Source organism: Falco punctatus (genome assembly GCF_963210335.1).
Source record: "Falco punctatus genome assembly, chromosome: 15".
Classification (NCBI taxonomy): Eukaryota; Metazoa; Chordata; class Aves; order Falconiformes; family Falconidae; genus Falco; species Falco punctatus.
This window is the reverse complement of record NC_137595.1, coordinates 19,324,851-19,349,837: the sequence shown is the minus strand read 5'-3', so window position 1 is coordinate 19,349,837 and position 24,987 is coordinate 19,324,851. Positions and strand designations below refer to the sequence as shown.

Genomic DNA, 24,987 nt, shown 5'->3' with positions numbered 1-24,987 from the left:
TTCTGTCCTATCTGGACAGCAAGATTAAAGCCCACTAAAGACTTCTGATTTTTTGAGTGACGAGCAATGTGAATTTTGTATGTACATATGGATAAACGGCATTTGATATCCTTGAGGTGTTTAAATTTATGACATTATTTCAAGCCTTTTTTCTTGGGTTTTTTTTTTTTTTTGGATATGTAACTTTAAGCGTTCTCAAAGCAATCAGAAGCTATTCCAGCTTTGATTAGAAACTAATGTAAAACAACTGAGGAGCTACCATACCCCTCCCTTTGGCTTGTTGGTATGTTTGCTTAACTTCAGGATACATTCCTTGCCCTTAGACATTTCAGTTCTGGTTGGGTACAGTGAGGGCCGTTATCTGGGTTGCGGCCTGTCAGAACAGGGAACGTTTGGTCCTTTTATTTTAAGAGGGAAGAAGCTGCTGAGCGGCTTTGGAAGTAGTGGGCTGGTTTTTGTCTGTCTAAAGCTCCCTAGACCTGTGTGCAGGACAGCACCAGTCAGGTTATCCTGTCATCATATACAGATCGCTGATTATCACGCACCAGCGTTTGTGATCTTCTGCAGCACTGCTTCCTTCTGTCTCTCATCAAGGCCCAATGAGCACAGACCGTGACAGGTAAAATCTTCTTCCAGACCTCAGATGCTCCCATACAAAGAGCCACGCTTAATCCCTGGCCTAGTGTGTAATTTAGTAATCTGCATGGTCATGAATTCCAGGGATATATGGGCAGGAAGCGTGGAGCAGTGTGGGTAGCGGAGCAGGCCCACAGAGTCATTCAAGCCTTTGTTGTATTGTGTGGCAAGGGATTTTGGGGACAATGAGACCTGTCTGTCAAAGATTAAGCAGACTGGAAGTGTGGTTTATACCAACAAACGAATGAAGCTTTTTGGAGTGTTAATACAGCCACGTAGTAAATGTCCAAGGACTTAAACATACAATTTATGTGATGACAAGCAACATTGGAATTAATCATTTATTCTATATACCTTAGCCAGTGGGAATTCAAGCAGGTAAAGAGTTCATTTCTGTCCTTATCTTGATTCAATATGCAACACTTTCAATATTCAATAGGAGAAATGAAAAATCCTCTATTTTCTTCTCTCCCCTACTTTGGTTTGAAGTTATTCTTACTAATTGCAATTTATTCTCTGACACTGCCTGGTAAACCAGCCACTGACTGACTGGCGCTTCTTGTTATCAGGCACTGCAGTAAAATTTTGCCTGGACCTGCTCTGCTTAAGCCTCTAGAGATAACTGGAATCTTGCCAAATGTTATGTTTGTAGATTTGCAGGTCTCTACTACCCACCACTCCTGCTTCGGTCTGTTTATTTCCGAGCAGCGTATAGATGAGAGTCTGCAGGCTCCATTTATTCCCTTTAAAGTGAATTGTTTACGTGTTTGCAAAACTCCCCTCGGCTCTGCTCTGTAACAGGTTTCTGGGAAGAGTTTTTATTCTAAATCTGCTATCTTGAATAAGCAAATGGTTCCCATCTGAGTTTTAAATCTTGACTAATATTATCTGTTCCAACAGATAATTTTGTTTTTAGCAGAGCCCTGTGCAGGGAAAGCCGCTCAGACCTTTCTGAAGTGCCAGGAACATGCTGGGAAGGCTATGGGAGGCAAAATGTAGGGGAAACTGCTTGCAGAGAATCTATTGTTCGCCACTGACCCCTTACTGGACAGATCTGTGAATGGCCTACTTTCACCGCCTGCCTTTCTAACTAGAAGCATCCTTTGGGGCTGAATGACCTTAGTGGATAATGAGAACTTTTGCTGTGTTTCTCTCTTGTAAACAGAATGTTTAGCATGTGGAACATGGTCTGGTGACTAAAATGGATATTTTTTTAAGTGGTTGTGTGGGTTTTTGTTGTGTTTCGGTTGGTTTTTTTTTTTCCTTTTCCAAAAAAGGTTACTTTATTCACCAGATTAATAATGTTCATACATGATACAGTAGTAGGGTTTAGAGATTGCTCCATGCTGCATAGATCAGATGCCAGTTTCAGACTTGGTTTCAGAATTACATTCTACTAAGTGCTAAAATTTGGTTGTAATAGCACGAAGACTGGATATTGGCAGGAGAAAGGGACATAAGTAATGCATCAGTAAGAACAAAGGAAAAAAATACAAGATTGTTTTTCTGGAACATTGCTTTACTTGTAGCAATTCATAGATACACATTTTCTGTGTAACTGAAGTTTAGTAGAATAATTAGATTAGAAAAATAATAGAACAATCCAGTATGATAAAAGTGAGCCAAAAAAGCAGTCTTAAGATCGTGGTCCAGAATAGGTTAGGCTGTGACTTGTATTGCAAGTTAAGATAGAGGAAAAGTTCAGATTTTTAATTGAGCTATCTCGGCATCTCACAAGCTTGTTCTCTCAGGAACGTGAGACAAATTGAGAGAAACTCCTAAAGGCAAGAATGGATACAGGCATGTAAGTCTGCTGTTAAAATACCAATGTTACGCATGTGATCCGAATCTCTGTCATTCATACTCTAGCGGTTCACTTTACATTCTGCCGAAACAGACAACACAATGACAAACATTAAAAAGTAATCTTTTATTTTGTTTATCATGTTAATTACCACCTGAAAAACCACAGCTATGTTTTATTCCAGATATTAAATAAATCTGAGCTATTCTAGTTAGTATTAAGTGGCTTCTGCAATTAACTCACTTCAATATATAAATTACGACAAAATGCAGTAAGAAACTAATACCACTCTTAATACAAACAGCTACATTAGTAGCTAGAATACCTGCTGAGAGAGTAATAAGAAAAGATTGAGCACTTTTTATGAAGATTCAAAGGCAAGCTTTGAAATATGAAGGTTGTTCTTAGTTTTGCAGCATCCAAGCCAAGATAAGTTTTTCTGCTTTAGCTGGAATGCAGTGAAAAGGTTGACATCCACACAGGAAACTTCCATAAGAAGTGTGAAAACTAGGGGAGTAATAGCCTCAGTAGAGCTACAGCTGCTAATTACCAAATTAATATGGTACTAAGTTACAGTATCTTCATTAAAATGGTCCTCAGTTGTGGTCCTTTGAGAGAAGTTGCTGCTCTAGAGTAATTACCATGGAAAATAAATGATCAGTCTCCCTTCAGGTGTGTCATACACTATCACTTTTTCTCAGATTACATCTAGCCATTTTTTTTATTGTCATCTGTTCAGATAAACTGCAGTCCAATGACATTTCCTGTTATTGGCTCACTCCTACAATTCATTGATCACCACCTTCAAAGTAGAAGTAGTAAATCTGATGGAAACTAATCAAGTCTTTGGAGTCAAAGACAAGACTTTTCTGTGGCTGTGATGGATGGAATGTTCCTGAGCTATCCAGATATCCCATTCAGAGTGAAAGTCTTTACCTGGCGGGAAACATTTTGGAGGTTTTTGAATCTATGCAAAGTAAACAAGTACTTCGAGTGAATTTTCTTTGAATAACTAAACCCCTCCAGCCTTTTACTGTAATTTAAAAATGGGTTTAATTTGGCATTGCAGCCATCTGGGAACTTGGTTTAGATGCTGGTAGAAACTATCAGAAAAATGCTGGAAATAGCTTATCTGTAGCTGAAACTGCAATAAAGAGCTGCAGTGAGTGAAGCTTCTCTAAAAGTTTTGTAAAGTATTTTTTGTCTCCAGCATGAGGCCCTTTAGAAAGGCCAAGAAGGTGTCATGTCAGTGATCACTAGAGCTCTGTAACTGTTTTCCATGCATGCAAACCTCAAGGGTTTTCTTTTTTTGGGTTACTGGTTTCTTCATCCTCGTTCCTTTCGTGACTGGTTGAATGTCATGTTTGGGGAAGTTCTGGTGCTAGAGGACACCCTCTGTTCCCACAGCATGAGGGAAATGGAAAATTGTCTGTATCATCCACCGAGCAGAAGGGGCTTCCTTAACTCCTTTTCCCTCTCTTTGCCTCACCCTTCTGGGTCTATTTCTTATCTCTGAGATATCTCCTTATCTCTGTTACTGGGGGAGCAGGACGTGTCTTGATTTCCAGTTCCCAGGCAGCAAGACAAAAGTGGTCAAATGTAGGTATAACATAGTATTAGAAACTGTGAACTAGTGGAGGGGTACTGTTGACCTTTTCGTTACCAGGTCCCTGTTTCCTTCCTTCCTGGTTCAGTCTTCCATTTTCAACATCCCTCAGCTCTGGATGGGTACTGTAGAGGCTTACGGACAGAGAATTCTGTGCGGGGAAGGGTGAGCTGTCCCGAGATGTGTAGTTCATCCTGCTTGTTTGCTTCTTGGAGAGCTTGGCTTCTGCTTTCTGAGTGCATAGCCTGGGCTCTCATAGCCAGTGCTTTTGTGGGATGCAGGAAAGTCAGTGTCTCTACCCCTCAGTGCAACAGGGAAGACCAAACCATCCCATCTGCTCAGGAGTAGTTCCACTGGGAAAATGCTGGTAGGGGCAGTCTCCTCCTGCCAGATCTACTCCTTGCCCACATCCCTGCTCTGTCTCAAGAAAACACTAACTTTTCACAGCCTTTGCTTGCAAGGGGAACTAGATGTTTAAAAATTGGGTTTGTTGTTTAAAAAAAAAAAAAAAAAAAAAAAAAGGACTGGAGAGGAGCCCGAAGCAAATTAACAGATCTGGACACAGCGGACCCTGAGGAAGTTTGGAGTCTGTTCGGCTTCAGCATGTGGATGAACCGTCCCTGCCTTTCTAGATACAATGTCCCTTTAATGGTCTTAACAGGCCTGACACTGGCAAGATTTCACTTGTTCAGTACACTACTTAATACAGCTAATTTTCTACTGACAACATTTTTTTGCAACAATGAATCTTCTGTCACTTGAGTCCATGAAGAAGGCAGCTTGGAAATGCCAGCCAGAGGGGGGAGGTCGCAAAAAAGTTCACTGTAGCTGTGCAGTTAAACAGTTCTTTAGAAACACATCAGGCTTTTTTTGGTTTGTTCTGTAGGGTTCTGGGGCTAAGTGGAAGGGAAAACAACACACTGCTGCATGTTCTTCTCTCCTCAAAAACCTGTAGCAGATCCCTGAAAAACTTGCGTGTTGTAGGGTGTATCTTAAGGAGAGTCAGAAGCTGTGGCTTCGTGGGCAGCACACCTGATGTGACTGCTCATGAAGTCACTATGATTCAATATCAGTTTTCCCCAAGGGACTTGACTAATATCTGTTATTAGTGTGGTATCTTCCTCAGTATGGGCTAGGTATGACTCCTTCAAATGGTTTGTGAAAAATAGTATGCTTGATCTTACCAAATTTGTTGGAGAGACTATATATACACACACATATATATTGTATATACAGATATATACACACACATAGCACATACTGGAAGGCCTGTAGCCAGGTGTTGGAAATGGAATAATCTCATTTAATAAACACCAGTGTGTGTCTGAAGTGCACCCATGTTTTTTGTCTCTAGCATGAAGCCCTTTAGAAAGTCCAAGAAAGTTCATCCATATTGTTTGTCCTGTGAAAAGCAACAGAGAGAAACAATTAAAATATGAGATGAAACTAAGTGATCCCGTTTGGTTATCTGATTGAAACAAATAAGTTATTGAGTAAGAGACAACTGTAAACACAAAATGTAAAAGCAGACTGCAAAGTATTTCTGAGGACAATGAAAGTACTGCCAGAAGTAAGGACAGTAAGGCTGAAGAAGCAAAGCCAGCAGTAATTGTGGGCTGCCCTTCTTTGCACATCACTTGTCTGTAGTGTAACGTTATGGGTTACTCCAGAAGGAAGCAATTTTAATTATTCTTTTCATTCACACAGTTTTCAGTAAACATGAAAACTAATTAGAACCAGTTAGCTGATATTTTGCTAGAGCAGTAGTGATTTAGATACCTGCTGGTCTGTATCAAGGCTTTACCCATCTTCTGTTTTGGGGACTGACTGCTGAGGAGCTGTCATTTGGTCATTTTCTACTGCCGCGCTGTCACCAGAGGTGACGTGTGCATTCTGGGGCAAAAAAAATTGCTTTACATATGTTACCTTGTCTACTTCCCTGTGCAACCATCGGGAAAATAGAAAGAAGTGCTAGAGAAAACCCTGTGTTTTCTTCTGAAATAACTAATTCTTTCATATTAAAATTCAGCTTAGGACTCGTGCTGCTATCAAGAGATGTACACAGTATTCAGAAGTGCCCTTCCCTCAGTTGAGGGCAAGAAAATGTTATGACAGCTGCTGTCCTATGCGAACAGGTCGGGGAACTGTAAAGGCTTTCTAAAACATTTTTTAGAGATTAGGCACCAAAGACTTGGAGGAGAGAAGATGAACTGAGGTTGCAAAAGACCATAAAATCTCATAAACCACTCAAATCTTTGGCTGTACTATGCTCTTTTGTTAAATAAAGAAAATGCTTAGTTCATAAGTAAATTGAAGTCAGTTAGACCTCACTTGCTGCAGCATTTTTGCTAAGATTTCACAATCGTGCAATCCATCCTTTCAATATAAACCCTATTTTTTTGGAATGGTGATGAGTGTAATGTAATGCCAGAGCTCCGTGAGGTGTGGGAGCGGTTCCTGCCTACTGTAACTCACCTCCTCATTCGTGCCTCATTTCCTCAGTTGCCTCTAAGTCAGGTTTAAACACGTGCATGATTTCAGAGTAGAGCCAGTTGTCAGTCTCATATGCTGTCTACATGAATTCCTGTCCATTTGTGTAGGAACTGAGCATTTCCCTTCCAGTTTAAAACACAAAAAGGCCCTAAAGATGTCAGTCAAGCTAGAAGAAAATCCTTTGCCTGTGGCAAGTGGTGAAAAACTCGTCTCTGATGATGATGTAGCACCTGAGCCTCATGGCCAATTAGCTTAAACAAACAGTGGGTAAATGGGGATTCAGGGTGATCACCTCTACTGAGATGATGCTCTGGGATGCAATTCATCAGTATCTAGTCTCTGAAAACTGTGATAACGGTTTCATGCAGTTTTTTGCTGAAATAAAGGCATAATTCTGAGTGATGGTCATGAAACGGGCAAGAAAATGTCATTCAAATATACACCATAGCTCCTTAAAAATAAGCTTTAACTCATCATTTTCATACAACAGTTATTCATTTAATTGAAATGCAAGGTAGGACATCACTATGGTTTGTAAATCCTGCTGCTTGTTCTTTATTTTAAAAAATCCCTGTGATTAATATCTTTATATTTCTGTAGTGCCAGTCTTGCTGTATGATGCTCAGTGTTAGATGTGGATCCCCTTCTCTCTAGGGTGCAGTGCACAAAAGCTGTCTCCTAGCCAGTGCATCTCTCACACAGATGTTACAACCCACAAGTGACTTTCGCTTACTTTCATGTTATCTGTGTTCTCTGTGGCCTGGAGCCTTCCCACATGCTCTTACTTTCTTATCTCTAACTTGGACATTTCAGTACATCAAAGCAAAAAAGCAATCTGATTTAAGGTCATCCTTTAACTCTCTCACATTTTCTTTTAAAGTAGTTATGAAGTATAAAATGGAAGAGTTACTTAAATTTAACACTAAATCCCTTCTGGCATTGTCCGTGGTGGGGAAAAAATATATGGTCTCTTTGTATGCTACAAATAGAAGTAGCAAATATGGGGAATTGATTGAATCGGGATGTTCCAAGAAAGTTTTTAACCGGAAATTGAGCATTCTAGAAAAGAAAGGTTTCAGAGATTTAACTATCCAATTTAAAAATAAAGATTTTTTTAAAAAAATCTAGGGTTTGTATGCCTTTTCATATTTATAATGTGGTAAAGCTTCCATTTAATTAAGTTACTGAAGCAGAGGATTCAGGAAGCAAATGATGTATGGAATCAAATGTCATTAATTTTATTAAAGCACTTTAAAAATAGGGTGTAAACCCACATATATATATATGTATATATATACATATATAAAAATGCACGCACACATTTTTTTAATCGCCTACATTTTGTACTTGTGATGATGTCTAGTCAGGCATAGTGGAAATAACAGAAGTATTTTTTGACAATGGAGTTTATCACATGAACTAATTATTATGAGAAACAGCCTGCAATTGCTCATTATTACATTAAAAGATTGCTCCTGAGATGACCAGAGCAGCCTTGACAGTCTGCAGTGTGGGCATGCGAAGTGCTGCTTTCCATAAACAGAAAACTTCTAAAATGAATTATGATACTAAAAATTTAACATGGTACAGGAATAATTTGTCTCTTTTCTTAAGAATTTTAAAAAATTAGTACCCTGATACCCTTCCTAAAAAAACAGACAACAACAAAAAAACAACCTACAAGATTTTTGGGAAGGCAATGAATGAAATAGGATTGTTGCAACAATATTTTTTTCTGGTCCTTTATTTCTGTGTGTATATACAGTTTGGTGTATTCGTCTCATGCTGTGTGGGTAAAAAGCTGTGTAGAGGAACAGTAAATCATATGACAGAAATAAAGAAGCCATTTTGAACAAGAATTTCTCTTAAGTTTTTAGAAGAAAACCTGAAGAATAATTTTAAAGTACAAAGCATTTTTCAGTAGGGAAAATAATTACTTACTCTGGAATGTGAGCAGGGCACTGGATACCCGACCTGTAATTTAGGAAAATAGTGAAGGGTTTTTCATCAGTAATTATTATTATTACAGTAGAACTGTGGGGCCCCAGTTGAGACCAGGACTCTCTTGTGCTAGGCACTGGGTATCTAGCCAGAGATAACCACTGCCGCAGGAATCTTGCAGCAGAGGCAGAGCAGACCGAAGAGGAGAAGGGAGGAAAAGGAGGTAGAAAGTAGAAGTGGTTAGCCAAGGTCATGGTGCTCACTACGGGACAATGCTGCCTTGCACCGATAAATCTCCTGTAGATGCTTCCTTCATTCAGCGTGAGTTGAGTCGTGTATTGCTTTTTATAATGTGGCATCCCATGGCCCTGATTGACATGAGTAATGCTGTTTGCCTGTGTGAAAGAGCATCTCAAAGGATCAGTCCATTGTACAAGCTATCCTGTACAACCTGGGATCCAGGTACACAGGTCTTCCTTGAAAGATTCAGGCTACGTTCTGCTCAGTGTGTGCAGTAAATGAGGAGATACATTTTTAGGGCTATAATGATTTAATGATTGGCTTTTTGATTTGCCTTAATGTAATCAACCAGATGCTTCAGACTACAAATCATTTGCTTATGAAGTAAATCTTTGTCACTAGCAGTATTTTGTGTCAAGAGAGCATTTTTTATGGGGGAAATAATGGATGAAGAAGTAGAAAACATAAGACCCTTTTTGTAAAATGTGGTCGCTGAATTCTCATAAAGAGGGAACTATGTGTTAGTTTGAGAAAACATGAATATCCTTAAATTCAATTGGTCTTTTCATACACCGGACCTTAATTTTGCTTAGAAAAATAATAATGCTTTGCTGCTTGAAATACAGCAGTCTATGAATTTACTAACTGAAGTAGGGATCAATTCTGCCCTACCTGATTAGTAGTATTCTGCTTAGTTACTAGCCCTGCTAAACTTACCTCACATTTGTGAGTTCCAGTATCCTTTTATGGTGATGAATCACTGAGCTAGTATTTAGTAGTGAGTGGGACTAGTAGAACAGTCCCCCAAGTAAGCAAGCACGCTTTTTTTTTTTCCTTTTTGTCCCTGAAATAAGGGACATGTTCAGTGGTTCCATACCACTGCTACGTGTGTTCCTTTGCACAGCGACAAATCAAATAGATTTACACTTTATTCTCCAAGCTCACAGAGGCAATGGGAAAAAAAAAACCCAACAACAACAATGTTTGGAATTTGCAGTGCTGTGTGTAGCAGCTCTGCTTCAGTGGGCGAAAATTTATGTGGGGTATTAGTTGGCAAAAGGGGTATGGACAATAGAGAAACTGTAATGTATTTGATTGTGTAGCAGTAGAGAGGCCCCATCGTTACCCACCATACCAGCCTTTCCTCGCGACACCCTGGGATGCAGATGCATTGAAAGGGTGAAGGGAAGAAGGCACATGTTGCTGAACCTTTTCCATCTCGAAACACACTGCCATCAAATTGCATTTTCAGGCCATTTTGGTTTACTGCCTTCTACAGTGGGGCGATTCAGAAGGAATGGGAGGTTCCTATCCCAGCCATTTTTTCCTCTTTGTTACCATGCACTGAGAATGGAAACCTGAATGTCTGGGATATCTCTGTATTTTTAGCAGTTTACAATGGCTAAGCACCTAACAGAGGTGCATATGACTCATCCTGAACTTGTGGCATAAACTTGGTCAGAATCCTGAAATTATCTATGGCAATGCCATGGTGTATCAAGAAATAATGCCATTTTTTTTACCAGCGTTGTATTCGTTACAGAGACATGGGCGTCTCATTTAGTGCTGCTTGTGTAGTAAAAGCCTGGTGCACAAGTACGTTTGAGAATGCAGGTCATGGTTTTGAAATATATGAAATTCTAACGGGCCTTTGAGAAAACATTCACCAGTCACAGTAATTTCATAGACTTCGCCCTTGCTTGGTGTTAGGAGCGTTCTTTACTTTCCCTCTTTTTAAAAACGGTCGTAATGAGGCTAGGAAAACAAAATGATACCATTTGTGTTAATTACTCATGGCTTTTCTACAGACTACTGGACTACATGTATTAAAGAATAAAGATTAAAAATAGGGAGCTCTGTTGATTCACTGTGGTTTCGGTTTGATGTAATCCACATTTTATGTGTAAGTTTGTCCTCCCTGCTGAGAGATATTTTATTCTTTTTATCTTTTGGATAAGTAAGAGCAACCTGATGCCAAAGCATGGTAAAGACAAGGCACTTAACTTTTTACCGCAAGGTAAACTCATTGAGGTCAAACAGTAGTTCCACCTGGGGCTGAACCCTGGAAGTTTACCTTGTGGTAAAACCTGAGCCTTCATTGTGCTTTTATCCTGGAATTGCTCCTGCAAACCACAGCGCTGCTCTTTATAATGCTTTTGTCTTGGGACAGTTCATGGGAGTGCTACTGAGTGACGAAAAATGCTGCTTTTTTTTGCCTCCTTTGTTTCAGCATAGAAAACATGATTTCCATCCACATAGACTTCAAAAGAAACAGTAGGGATTCTTGAGAGCCTGATTATCATGGCATAATCACATTATCAGAGAGATTAGAAGCACTTTACTGTGTCTTTATGGTTTAGTGACACTCTAAGGCACTGAAAAAATCTTTAAGTGCTGTTAAAATCTTTCTTGTAAGGCACTAATGCAAAAGGGAGTTTTTACCTACGGGCCCTGGAATCACAGAGAACATGTTTGATTCTTCTGTCAAAGAGCTGCAAAACTGAACACAAGCAGAATGTGTAGTTACTGGTCTTTACTGTCTCATCTAGATGCATTTCTCTCCAAGTGACCTGCAGCAGAGCAAAACAAAAGCCTCCTAAAATTGTAATTCCTATCAGTTCCAGTCATTGTGAAACACTGTCATTAACCAGACAATCAAAGTAATTGAATACAGAAGTGTTAGCAATTCGAACAAGTGAAGAATTCACACTGGGTTTTCTCTAGAAACCTTGGTGGACTCTTGGATGCCGTGGCTTTGTGGGTGGTGGCTGGCTCTAACAGTAACGTGCCAGTTTTGAGGGTTTGTCTCCACTGCTGTGTTGCCTTGAGGTAAACAGTCCACAACCCATGTCTTTTGAGATGTTGTCTGAAAGACTCTGAATAGCTTGTGACTAAGGGAAGTTAAAAAATTAAAGCTGGGGCTGCAAGTGAGAGCAAAGCATGTGATTTTCGTAACATTACTTGTTTTGTACGGTTGCCAAGGACCACTGAAGATTTGGGGATTAATGTTATGATCATATGGTTTCCCAATATAAAGGATTCCATTGATAATTAGCCCAGAGTGAAGAAAGCTAAAAATAATAAACAGAAAAGCCTTTTCAGATGGGAGTCTGTACCTCTGGAAGTGCATGGTATGGACAGTGTCTAGACAGAAAAGGTATGAAATAGAAAACATGCACTTGACCTCAGTTGAAAGGCCAGGTTGAAACAATCACAACAGAAAGAGCGACACAGGGGCATTGCTGTGCTTTAAAAGAAAACTGCTCCAGCACAGAAGAAACATAGACTATGGGAGGAGATGTTTTAGCCTAAACGGGTACTAAAACTGATCCTGGAAAAAGAAGTTTTAAAATCAGTTACAGTTTGTTTCACTTTGATGATTAACGTGTAAAAATGCATTTTTAAATTAACTCTAAAGTCTTTTACCTGCCAAGCCATGGAGTCAGGACTTTGTATGTCTCCAGCTGAGATTACTAAAACATTTGCAGCAGGGAGCTGCATTCCTTCTGTTTTAAGGAGTTGGGGAATAGAAGGGAAACACACTGCCATGGACATGAGTGTAGAGGAGAACTGAAAGGAGGGTGGGTTTGTTTGGTTTTTTTTAACTTCCTCCTGCGTTCTATATCTTTTAATGTAAGGCTTGATTCTTTGCGTGGATAACTTCATGGAATCCAGCCTGTCTTGCTAGTAGAAAGCATAGCCCTAAACCTGCCATTTTCTACTGATACTTTGGGACCTGAGACTGTTGATCTCTCTCCGATTCTTTCTAAACAATCCAAATGAAAAGTTGAAAAATGTTAACACAAAACTCTGCGTTAAGCGTTCAGCTGCCAAGAGGCAGCTTCTGAGGTTAATAAAAAAATCAAAGCACCTACAGCAAAATTTTTTAAACATTGGCTTGTTTCAGAAGGCAGTACCAGGCTACTCTGCACATCCACGCAGCGCTAGAACAATGGAAGTTCATCAGTCCGACGTGAATCTCTGCAGTTGCAGAAAACGCTGCCATCTTCGGGCACTGCTCACTCATTGCACCCTTCTTTCTGTGCTCCAGAAATCAAAATCCACAGCCCTGACTATAAGCTAACCAGGAAAGCACAGTGCAGGCGATCCCAACGTTGAGCCAACCATTGTACTAGTCTCAAATACTCGATAAACTGTGCCTTCTGACTGCATGTGACCCATGCACTTCTTGCATTTTGCCTTATCTTTTTGTTGTGCTTCATTTAATGCATAAACAAAACCTTTTTGCACTTTGCAGCTTGGAAATAGAGGTGCAAACTCAAGAAGCAGCAGCCAGTTTGATCTCAAAACACTTGTTTTCCCCTGTTCCTTCCTACAGCAATATAGATAGTAATAACTCTTTCAGGAAAAAGAGGAGATTTCTTGGTATTACTCACGACTTAGCTGAAATAACCTCTGAAGATTCTTAATCTGAGAATGTACAGGGAAAACTTTAGGATGTCCTAGCTACCCTGAGAGGTATCAAATTGCATTAAAGATTGAGTTGGATAGAGTAATTGCAAAGGAGTTTGTGAACATGATGCATCTACTTATTTTTTATTGTATTTTAGGGTCGACCAGGACCTATTGGGCTTCAAGGACCAATAGGTGCACCTGGATTCACTGGCCCAGAAGGTCTGCCAGGAGCAAAAGGTGAGAGAGGAGCAGTGGGCCCCCCTGGACCAGCTGGACAGAAGGGCGACAAGGTAGGTTCAATGGTGACTTTTCTGTCCCTCCAATAGATCTGTGGCCTTGCCTATATTTTTGAATGAATAAAGATAATATTGGACTATCTGCCCAGGGGTAAGAACACAACACAATTTCATCAGTGTCTTTAGAGAATCCCCTACTTTTATTTTTGATTGAGAATACAGTTCCTAAAGCTGCTGAACATTGTAGCCATCCTGGTGCATGAACTATAGTCAAATGAGTATTGCTGTTGCAAGCAGTCTTTCAGTTCGCGTGCCATGGGATAAATGGGGTTTACTCACACTACAGAATCATAGAATCATTTAAATTGGAGAAGACCTTTGAGATCATCAAGTCCAACCGTTAACCTAACAGTGCCAAGTCCATCACTAAAACATGTCCTTAAGCACTGCATCTGTGTGGGAACACTCCCAGTTCCCTCAGCTGCAGCTCACAAGACTTCTGCTCTAGACCCTTCACCAGCTTCATTGCCTTCCTGCTCCAGCACCTCTGTGTCCCTGTTGAAGCGAGGAGCCCAAGACTGAACACGGTGCGGTCTCACCAGTGCCAAGTGCAGGGGGACAAGCACTTTCCATGTCCTGCTGGCCACACTGTTCCTGACACCAGCCAGGCTGCTGCTGGCCCCCGTGGCCACCCGGGCACAGGGCTGGCTCCTGCCCAGCCGGCCCAGCCAGCCCCCCCAGCCCCTTTCCCGCCGGGCACCTTCCCAGCCCCCTGCCCCAGCCTGCAGCGCTGCCTGGGGCTGTTGTGCCCCACGGGCAGGGCCCGGCACGGAGCCGGGTTGAACCTCACACAACCGGCCTGGGCCCCTCGCCCGGCCTGCCCAGACCCCCTGCAGGGCCTCCTGCCCCCCAGCAGGGCAGCACTGCCCCAGCCTGGTGTCCTCCGCAGACCGGCTGGGGGTGCGCTCAGTGCCCTCATCCAGCTCATCGATAATGATACTAGACAGAACTGGCCCCAGTACTGAGCCCTGGGGAGCACCATGGCTCTCTGTGTTCAGAGAGACCTGGAACTGGTTCCTGTGTAGAAGATCCTGAGTTGGTATCTAGAAAAGCAAAAGTAATGTGCACAATTAAGAAAAAGACAGATAGTTTGGGTACCAGGACATGCAGAGCAGAGTTTCTTCCATGTTTTCCCAGCTACTGATAGGTGAGCTAGTTAAATGAAAACTAGCTCAATTGTACTTTCATATGCTGTAGTTACACCCTCTTCTCATAAGACAAAGAACCAAGTAAACTGAACGTGATGGCAACGAAAGTCATTGCTTTGGTGTCGCATTCACCTAAAAGGCAATGGAAGATTCAAAACAAGGACTGAGTGCCAATATGAGTGATGGCATTTTCATAATTGTAGCAGATAACACTGAAACCTTAAACCCAGATTTTGGAAGGCACAGAAACCCAGGATAGGAACTGCCCTTTAATGATTGGAACCAATTTCCTTGCACTGCTGTTTCTATCCATTGAAATGGATACATATGCAATACCAACGTGCATTCTATCTCTTTATCCTTCATGGAAGCAATATACTTTACCTTTCCAAAGCAAGAGCAGTTTAATCTGGATATTCTGCTTACACAGTCTGTTTTGCTACTATCCAGAGCAGAGCAGCAGAACCAAGAGAGTGGTAATTACTTGCAACTTAGCCAGGGGTGGTCTGATGTTAATACCGTGGTCTGCACATCCCTGGGTGGTGCTATCCAAGTGTAGACAGAAAAACTCCTAAGTCCTGTTGAAACTCTTGGAAGGTCAAGTGTGATACTGAGAATTAAGCATATACTGGATTGTTTATTTTCCTGGCATTTTGTTTTCCCCAGATGTGCAGTAGGAGACTATATTTTAACTTTAAATTGCCTGATTAAAACATTCCTGAAACACTCATTTGGCATCTAGTCAAGCTCAGATGCTCAAGTTCCTGTCTTCACTGACCCCTGCGGTCAGAGAGGATCTGCATTAAATAGTTTGCTCCTTTTGGTTTTGAAAGCTAAAGTCCATGACCAGAAGTGTCGGAGCAAGAAGCATCTCACAGGTAACTGAAATATACAGATTGATGAAGTGAAATATAACATATACTCTTTTTCTTCAGGGCCCAATGGGAGTTCCAGGATTTCAAGGCATCAATGGGATCCCGGTAAGTTTGCATATGTAAATATAGATCACCAGAATGTTAGTCACAATCAGAAGCACGTAAGCACAGTGAGACTGTCCTAGCACATGTATGGTGTATCTCACAAGTGCTCACTTCTCCCTGGAGAGAAATGGCCATGTTTGTTAGTCCACATGGTGATTCCGTGCTGTTTTGTAAGAGGTTTGGATCCTGTTATGGAAAGATAGGAGGTTGATAAATCTCAGGAAGGGAGCCTGAGTTACACAGGGATCCACTGCATCATTGGTAAGCTTTTCTTTCAGCACAGTGTTCTGTCAGCACCATGTCTAGAAAACACTGTATCATAAAATCATAGATTTGAGGACTTGAAAGGGACCTCAGACAGTCAAACGGGCATGGTCAGCTGTGCTTCAGGCCATTAGGTGTTTCCTAGCCAATTCTTAAAACCTGCTGATGATGGAGACTCTGACTTCTTTGTTAGAAAAGCTTTGCTAATGCCTAGCTTCAGTCTTTCTTTCTGCTTTCTCTTAAACCTCTTAGTTCACATCTTACTCGTCATGGACACAGAGAGCAGATTGTTCCCTTTTATTTTGTAGTAGCCTTCTTGCGCGTGATAACTGTTATCAGGTCTCCCTTAATCTTCTTTTGCTATGATGTGAATGAAAACAGTGATTAGAGCTGAGGCCCTCCAGAGAATCCTTGCTTCTTTCTCCACTAGGTGCTAGTTCTGGTTTAGGTCTAAGCCTTTCAGAAACGTAAGACAGGAAAGAGAAATTGCTGCATTTTCCAGGTGCTAGGTGTAGGTGGCCATTTTCCCTGGCCATCAGGATTTTTTTTGTTTGTTTGTTTCATTCTTTGGATCTTTAACATTCTAGTTACAGTTGTTTCCTTTCAACAAATGATGTGCCTAGAGTGTTTTGACCAGCTTTCTTCTGCTTTGGTGTTCCCCGAAGATGATGTACAATTTACCTCAGGGGAGTTTTAGCTGGGCCAGCTTTAGAAGTTGCTGCAGACTTCCTTGCTCACTCTAAACTGTTCAGCTCATCCTGCTTTCTCCTTCTGGTATTAGAATTCTTTTTCTTTTCTTGATGACATTTTTCCATCTTCTGTATCCTTGTGTCTTCAGACTATACTCATGCTCTTTCTCATCTTCTCTATTTCCTCAGCTGGCCAAGAGCTTCAACAGTTGAGCCATGTTTTCTTACTTCCTATCAAAAACTGAATTGTTTTGATGTATTGGCTGAAAATGCACATTTGGCCCTGTAAATGAGCCTGCTTGATTCCAGTTCCTTCCTGGCCCTTGTCCTTCTCTCCCCCTCTGCTCATCCTTGCCTGTTTTCTCTCCTGCTCTACTCCCTTGCTGCTATTTTTTTCTTTTCCCACCAGCCAACTCTCTAGCTCTGAAGAGAACAAGCTGTTCCCATAATACTTAATTTAATTGAACACACTGTGGGAACATGCTGTTCTCGGGGTATTTTTTCAGATGAGGCTCTGGAGAAAGGGGATTCCCAACAGTGAGGGGAGGCAGAGATACAGCAACAGCCATTGCCAGGTAGTTGGCAGCAACAGGCATTCCAAGGAGTAGGGGAGGTAAATGAGAGGATTCAAAGCCTCCAGCATATGCAGACCTCTCTCTGCTTTACAGTGTTCTGCAGGTGGGCTCATAGGAAAGAGGCAGGTTTTGCTGGTCATAAACAGCAAAGTGCTCACTACTGTGAGTCTTCTGTGCGACCGTTGCAGGACAGAATAAGGGGGAAGGGCAACTAGTTTGTACTGTTTATGTTCTAGCCATTGTGATAAATACTTACTTTCTAGGGTGAAAATAGCATCCCTCACTGCTTGAGAAAATATTTATGCTTTTGCCAGTTGCATTTCAGGATAAGGGAGTAGCTTAGGTTTGTTGTGAAATTTTTATGAACATATGTACATTATATGGATGGATGAAATGCAGAGCAAAGGAGAGAAAGCACGTGTGTGCTGATGCGTGTAAAAGAGAAGTAAAAATGTATTGCTATCTCTGCACAAGAATTAACATGTAAATACGAAGAGGGATTCTTCATGCTAACATGGGCAGGTATTTTAGTCATGACCAAAGGACTGTAAGGCTGTGATTCAGAGGGGAATCCCACTATTGACCTTAAGGGAAGTGGTGTTCCACAGAGTTCCTTCCCTTGGCCAATGCTGGTGGCAAGTGAATCATGTTGTTGCAGCTGGCCTGCTTAATCCCTTTAACCTAGTAAATACAGCAGCTACATGTGTTTATTGCTAGCCTTTCACGTCACACTGTAGAAGAAACTCTCAAATCCTTAGCCCTGCTCGGGAAGTTTATTTTTTCCTGTAGGACAAGATTCAAGGACACCTGGCAAAGGCTGGAACTGGAGATGGGAGATGTATATAGCCTTTCGTGAACTATCCAAGGAAATACTTCTATGAAAAGTGAGCCCTTGTCTGTACCATGAAAGCTAGAGCTACATGGAGAGACAGAGTTCTCTATTTTGTGACCCTTCTAGACAAAACATAAGCACTTGGTGATGGCTGTAAAAAGACGGCTTTGCCATAGCAATCCATGAAACTGCGTAATCAATTAGTTTTGTGTTCACTTTTAATTGCATTTGTTTCCCTGTTTTTAAGTATTTGTTGAGCTCTCCTGTTGGGATCACCTTTGTGCTGTTTGATTTAGAAAAGAGGCCCCCTGGGATCACAGTGTTAGTGTATGAGCAAGAGTCAGATAAAGCAAGTGCCTGGATCAACAGTTCAAGTTTCTTTATCTGTCTCAGAGGGAATGTCTCCTTTTGTGAGAGCAGAGAGCACAAGCAATCTCTCCAGCCTGTGTTTTAACTCAGGTCTGTGAACTACTCACCCTGCCATGTATAAGTAAAGCCTGTAAAAGCCTTCTGCCTTAGTCAACTGAGGTGCTCGTGCTGAATTGGCACATCCGCCAAACAGGAATGGGAGGAGGTGAGAGCAGTGAAACTATTAACCACCAGGTTTCAGGTCAAAACAGCTCTTTAAATCAGTATTTTAAATCCCTGGGGGAAAGGTTCATTTAAGCCAGAACGTTACAGCTCTCAAGGAAGTCAGTTGTGGGTGCTCAGTATCTCCTCAAGTAAGGTTCTTAAAACAAAACATTGCAAACTGTGATAGCAGGATAGCTAGAAAGTAGGAAATCCTGTGGATTTTTTTCCCTAAAGCAAAAGAGACAGTGGAGGGGTGTGTGTCTGTGTCATGCTTTGGCTCAGAAACACAGACATGGATGCCATGGGACTAAGTGATGGGAACACAGATTTATTTCATACACATAAGAAATCACTGTGGTCAGCAAACTTTATGTCCTCTCCTTGTGAGCCCTTCTCACATATTAAGAAGATACCAAAATCCTTTGGGCCACTTGCAGGCTGTGTTGGTCCAAGAGTTAGGAGATCTCACCCAAAGTGTTTCCCAAGACATGAGGCCACCAGTCAGCTGCCTGCCATGGGCTGGCTGTTGGCCAGCACTAAAGGCTTAGCACTTGGCTCCCTGTTGTCTGGCTCTGAGGGGCAGATGTTGGCCATTCAGCTTCACTAAATCTTGCAGCTGGTCACCTTATGTTGTAACCAGATACATGTGCACTTGTCCCACGTAGCTTCTGGTTTCGTTGGTGCTGTGAACAAAGTGAAAGACCTGGTAGACACTGGCCACTCTGGCCTCCCTCTGCTGTTACAGCCTGTCCTGTCAGAAACTTGCTGCTCTTGGCTGTGATGTTCCACATGGATGGAGGAGGTGGGCTGCCACTGATTTGTTCCAGCTTCGGGAACCAAATGAAATAGTTTCTAAGAGACAAACCTAAGTGGTACTTAATTGGTGCTTCAGCCTTCTCCTGTCACTTTACTAGGGCCTGGCAAGTCCCTGCTTGAACACCCTGTGAGTGTTTTGACAAATCGTCAGGGCAACTGGTGCTATGTATGCAGTGATGCCTGATGCTAATGGTTTAAGATGACTTCATTCTATGTCCTGAGGCCTTGTTTAATCTCAAATTTATACTTGTCTGGGTGAGCTGCCGTGATCCTGTAGTGGAGACACACTTCACTTTGCACCTTACTGACTGACAGAGAGCAGATCTGGGCTTTCTCCCCTTCTCTCCATTTTGTTGGCACAAATTGCAAAGCAGTTGCCAAATGAGCTGGACCAAGGAACTCATCTGGCTGAAAATTAACCTCATTAAGAAACAACACAGTTATTTCTCTGCTGTGTTGGTTTCCTGCTCCAACTCGCCTATTCTGCCTGTGTCTGTGCCAACACAGGGAAAAGGTAGGTGTGAGTAAGCAGGAGTGTGCAATGGCCCTCCTGGCAACAGCTGAGACCGGTGATCAGCTTGAATATTTACGTAATTACGGCCTAAGTTGCTCTGCATCCTTGGGAAAGTCACTGCTACTGTGTGCTCCAGCTTCTTATCCGTAAAATGAAGATTATAGCATTCCCACATTTTTGCAAGGCATTTTAAGATCCTTAGATAAAAGGCTTTACGTTACTGCAAAGTTCTCATTGGGTTTGGTCAGAGCATATGCTCTTGGCTTGGACTGGGAAGACCTTTTGCATCACACATGTGTTTTGTTTTAAGTGTCAGGCATGAAGAATTGTTAATGTTCTGCTTTATCTCTGTTTTATCCATGTTTATTTTTTTTACTTTCCTAGTGTGAGTCATAACTTGTTTAATGCCATATCTTAAGGATGAATCTTTGGGATCAAACAAAATTATTGTTGGGATGAGTCAAGATCAGGGTGTACAGAGGGGAGGGGGAGAACTGTCAGTTACTGATACTATCTCCATAAGTTTCATTTTTCTTCCTGCCACAAAACGCCACCTTTGAGTGCCACAGAACTCATTTCTATGAGAAGGGTAGAATAAGGAGCTGCTTGAAACCTGGGCAGTGTGGCTGACAGTTCTGCCTTTCAGTGTTTTGCCTACACATAGCCATATGACACTGAAGAATAAGTAACTATAGTCTCAAACTTTGATCTCCTTTGCACCGGTACCATGCTGAATAAACTCCAGTCAAATTAACAGAGCTATACTAGGGCTAAATATGTGTGAAATCAGAATTAGGTACACTTATATTCTACTCTGCTTGATTAATAATGGACCATTACAAATTCAGTCTTTTAAATGCTGTTAGTTTAATTGAGTCTTTCTCCCAGTTGCTTTGCCTAAGATTTTAAGTTTAATATAACAAGAAAAGCTGTTTTGCCTGAATGCCCTGATGTTGAAGCTGTAACATCTGTTGAACTATTAAAGCAAAGAATCCACGCTGGAGAGGAAGAGAAGTCACTGAAACTTTAAGCAGACTGGAGTTATAAATGCTGAGTATTGTCAAGTCTGCCTCTGCCCTTGTTTTTACATGAGCAACTCCCATCCTGGTGTCAGGTGCACCCTCGCGTGCTGTTCTACACTGTGTTACGTGCCATATGTTTCAGACTGTGGTGGGATGAGTATTGCCCTTTTGGGACCTACTCATGCACAAGTTATGTACTTCAGGAAATTATCCCTTGGAGAAAAAGGTAATCAAATGAATGCAGCCAATGTTCTAGGATTTAAGCTTTGGGGAGGATAAACAATGCTGGCCGAAGAAGGTAGTTCTGTTGCAGTCTGCCATACGCTGAACTTGAGTGGGAGTTGTGTGTTTTGTTTTGTGTTGCCATTTGGAAGATATCAATTTTCTGGGGACAGTATTACTAATGAGATAATGTATCCTGTCAGTCATTCTCTCTTTTTCCCGTTTACACAGGGTCACCCTGGGCAATCTGGACCTAGAGGTCTGCCTGGCCTCGATGGCTGCAATGGTACCACTGGGAGTCCCGGCGTTTCTGGATCAGATGGGTTTCCTGGCCTGCCTGGGTTGCCTGTACGTCCCAACTTGAATGTGGTGTTCTGTAGTCACTAAGCTAGGATTTGCTTTTCCTGCCATTGTTGGAATAGTAACTCCCAAGTACTTGGGAAGAACCCTAATAACCGTAAGCACTGTTAGAGCTCAGTATCATTTTCTTATTGAAATTCCACTCTGGGGATGATCCTGTGAATTCAGTATACTCCCACACCAAGTTATACCATTGTCAGTGGCAGTATTTAAGCTAACACGGAAGAAACCATGATGAAGTTTTAAGAAACACAGTGTCAAACATCTTCCACCTGGCATGTTTCAAGTTAGTGGATGCTGATTCAGGAAAGGATCTTACCACATGTTCAAGTCTATGCATCAAATATTGGATGCCTTCTTTCAGGTCTGAAGATAGTCAAAAGCTTCACTCTCACTGAGTGACAATAGGATTTACTTTTCCAGGGTACATGTTTTACTTTTGAAAACACTTTTCTGTCAGATTGGAGTTTTATCTATGCTGCATTAGACATCTTAAAGTTAAGTATCTTATCTATTCATCTCCCCTCTTACAGAGAATGGTACTTGTAAGAGCACTTCTCCCCATCTACCTCTCAGGGTGAAATGTCTTTGGAGATACCCATTTTTCTGCATTGACTGTAGAGGAAGGGGAGGTAGCTGGGTCATGTTTTAAGTAGAAAGGATTGAGTTTAAGAATGGATAGGATTAGTTTTAAGAACTCTATGCTTAGATGCTTTTGGGACTTATAGTCTTTTATAGGAGTGTGTGGTTATTTTTGAAGTGTAAGCAAAAAGTATTTGACTTGGTGTTAAATCATTTGACAAATTTTTGAATATTTGTTCACATTCAAAGCCTGATCTTACAAACATAGGTCATGTGACTAATTGTACATGTAATGGAATTCCTTTGCACGTATACATGAAGAAGAAGAAGAAAGCACAGCTGGCGGGTGTAAATGATGCCATTTATTTCAACATTTCTAAACTGTGCTAAGACATCTTTACAAGTTCTCCAGACCTGAAATTAATATGATGTTGAAAAATACTGAAACAGTAAGGTCAAATTAAAGTACTGTTTTCTAAAGTAACTGATTTACTTGTAACTGCTGCTCACATTTCTATTTTGTAATGCTTCTAGGATTACATTTTATCAAGAAAGCTGCTTGGATCAGCCAACCCGTCTCAAATTAATTTGGCAATTAAGTGAAATCATGTCAGATAAGTTGGATGAGATGATCAGATTAGAATGAATTGGGTAAATCTAGAATTATAAGGGCAGCTCTTTCAGATTCATGCAGTCTATCAGTTTTTTCTCTCATTAATTCTAAACAAAATTTGGTGATTTAATGTGTTAACAAGAGATAGAATCACAGAGTGGTTTGGGTTGGAAGGGACCTTAAAGACCATCTAGTTCCAACCCCCTGCCACAGGCAGGGACACCTTCCCCTGGACCAGGTCACTCAGAGCCCCGTCCAGCCTGGCCTTGGGCACTGCCAGGGATGGGGCACCCACAGCTGCTCTGGGCAGCCTGGGCCGGTGTCTCACCACCCTCACGGTGAGGAATTTCTTCCTAATATCTCATCTAAATCTCCCCTCTTTCAGTTTAAAGCCGTTGCCCCTTGTCCTATCACTACATGCCCTTGTGAAAGCTCCCTCCAGCTTTCCTGCAGCCCCCGTCAGGCACTGGCAGGCTGCGCAGGGTCTCCCTGGAGCCTTCTCCTCTCCAGGCTGAACCACCCCGACTCTCCCAGCCTGTCTTCACAGCAGAGCTGCTCCAGCCTCTGAGCATCTTCATGGCCCCTCCGGCCTCCCTCCGACAGGTCCGTGTCCTTCGTGTGCTGGGCCCAGAGCTGCACGCAGCACTGCGGGGGGGGCTCAGGAGAGCAGAGAGGCACAATCACCTGCCTCACCTGCTGGCCACGCTGCTTTTGGTGCAGCCCAGGATACCGTTGGCTGGCTGGGCTGAGAGCGCACATCGACAGCTCATAGTCAGTTTTTCACCCACTAATACCCCCAAGTCCTTCTCCTCAGGACAGCTCTCAATCCACTCGATCCATTGCCCAGCCTGTACCTGTGCTTGGGATTGCCCCAACCCACGTGCGGGACCTCGCACTTGGCCTTGCTGAACTTCATGAGTTTCGCACAGGCCCACTGCTCAGGCCTGTCACAGTCCCTCTGGGTGGCATTGAAGTGTATACGACCAGGAGAGTTACACCGTGTCAAACAGATTCAAATAGGATCTTAAAAGTTGTTGAAGGCCTAAGATAAAAGGGAAATCTAATATAAACAGGAAAATACCAGAGAAAATGTTTGCAGAACCTTGTTTTTCTAAAGCCACAGGAAGTCTTAAGTTCTTATAATACCACAGCTTCTTTGACAAAGCTGCAGTGATACTTTTGCAGTTTAGTGGAGCCAGGTATTTGCCTTGTTCATTATGCTGAATGTAAATTCTTTCAAAACTAAATATTTTTTCCAGAAATTTATTTCTGACACTTTTTTTTTTTTTTTTTTAAATCAGGGTCGTCCTGGCCCAAAAGGCCTTAAAGGAGAACCTGTTTTTGCTCAAGGCAGCCTTAAAGGAATGAAGGTAAGACTTGTCATCCCATAGGCAAAAATGCAGTACAAGAAACACTTATGTCCTACAGACTGCAGCACTGATCCTGCAGGTTAGATTGCTCATGATGCTAGACGTGGGTATGCTGGGTATATATGAACGCAGAGCTGTGAAAAAGGCCTTATGAGAACTTCATTAATGACCACACAGAATACTCTCAGAACTTGGAATTGCTTGGTCTTTGCAGAGTTCTTGTTCATCCCATACTGGGATGCTGGGACATTGCTCATCCTGTTACTGTTCAGTGTAGTTGCTGGTCCATCACTTGTCTCTGGAGAGCCAGCACCATTCGTTTGTGGTGTTGAACCATGGATGTGAGGAATTTCTTGTAAGCTTGTCTTGACTTATGTGAGGTAGCATGTGTGTTTCTAGATGCAGATGTAGCAAAGGAAGGGCCCTTGACCTACGCCTTGAACTTTCATGTGACTGATGTATTTCCATGTGCCAAATTTGTTGAGATAACATCTCAGGAAACTCACATGTGCTTGTTAATATTTCTGCTGTGAGATCCCAGCTGCCTCCTAGCTTTTTTTTTACTGGGAGGTACCAGTAAGCAATCAGTCACATTCTCGGTTTAAATACATGAATATCATATCCCACTTACAGTATTGCATCCTTTGCTGCTGTGAAGTCAGGATTTTACTCTCTCTCTAATAAGAACCTCACCCTGAAATGTCTGTATCAAGTCTGTAATTTTCTTTCCTATACAGAAAATACAAACGACGGAGAGACAATTTCAGTTTATTGTTCAGAACAGCGAATGCGTTCTTGAATATGCTTATATAAAAGATTTGGTTCTTTGTTGCCTTGAAACAAACACTCACCGCCTTACCATGGTTTTGATTTTTGCCAGGAGTACTAGGTTTGGAATAAATTTACAAAGGATTCAGTACCTCTTGTGGTACTGAATTCAGCAATGTTTAGCAGCCTTATGCTTCATTAAATACTGAAAATATTTTATTCTGTCA

General features: G+C 41.8%; 1 protein-coding gene across 2 annotated transcripts in view; it reads left to right on the top strand.

The window, feature by feature from the left end:
- COL4A6 (collagen type IV alpha 6 chain) overlaps positions 1–24,987 on the top strand; it is a 140,892-nt gene that overhangs the window by 74,673 nt on the left and 41,232 nt on the right. For both annotated transcript variants that reach the window (XM_080365825.1, XM_080365824.1), the window contains exons 4-7: positions 13,292–13,426; positions 15,516–15,560; positions 21,299–21,415; positions 23,924–23,992. In XM_080365825.1, coding sequence (XP_080221951.1) covers positions 15,522–15,560; positions 21,299–21,415; positions 23,924–23,992 — 225 coding nt within the window. In that variant the 5' untranslated portion in view covers positions 13,292–13,426; positions 15,516–15,521. The remainder of the gene's footprint in view (positions 1–13,291; positions 13,427–15,515; positions 15,561–21,298; positions 21,416–23,923; positions 23,993–24,987) is intronic.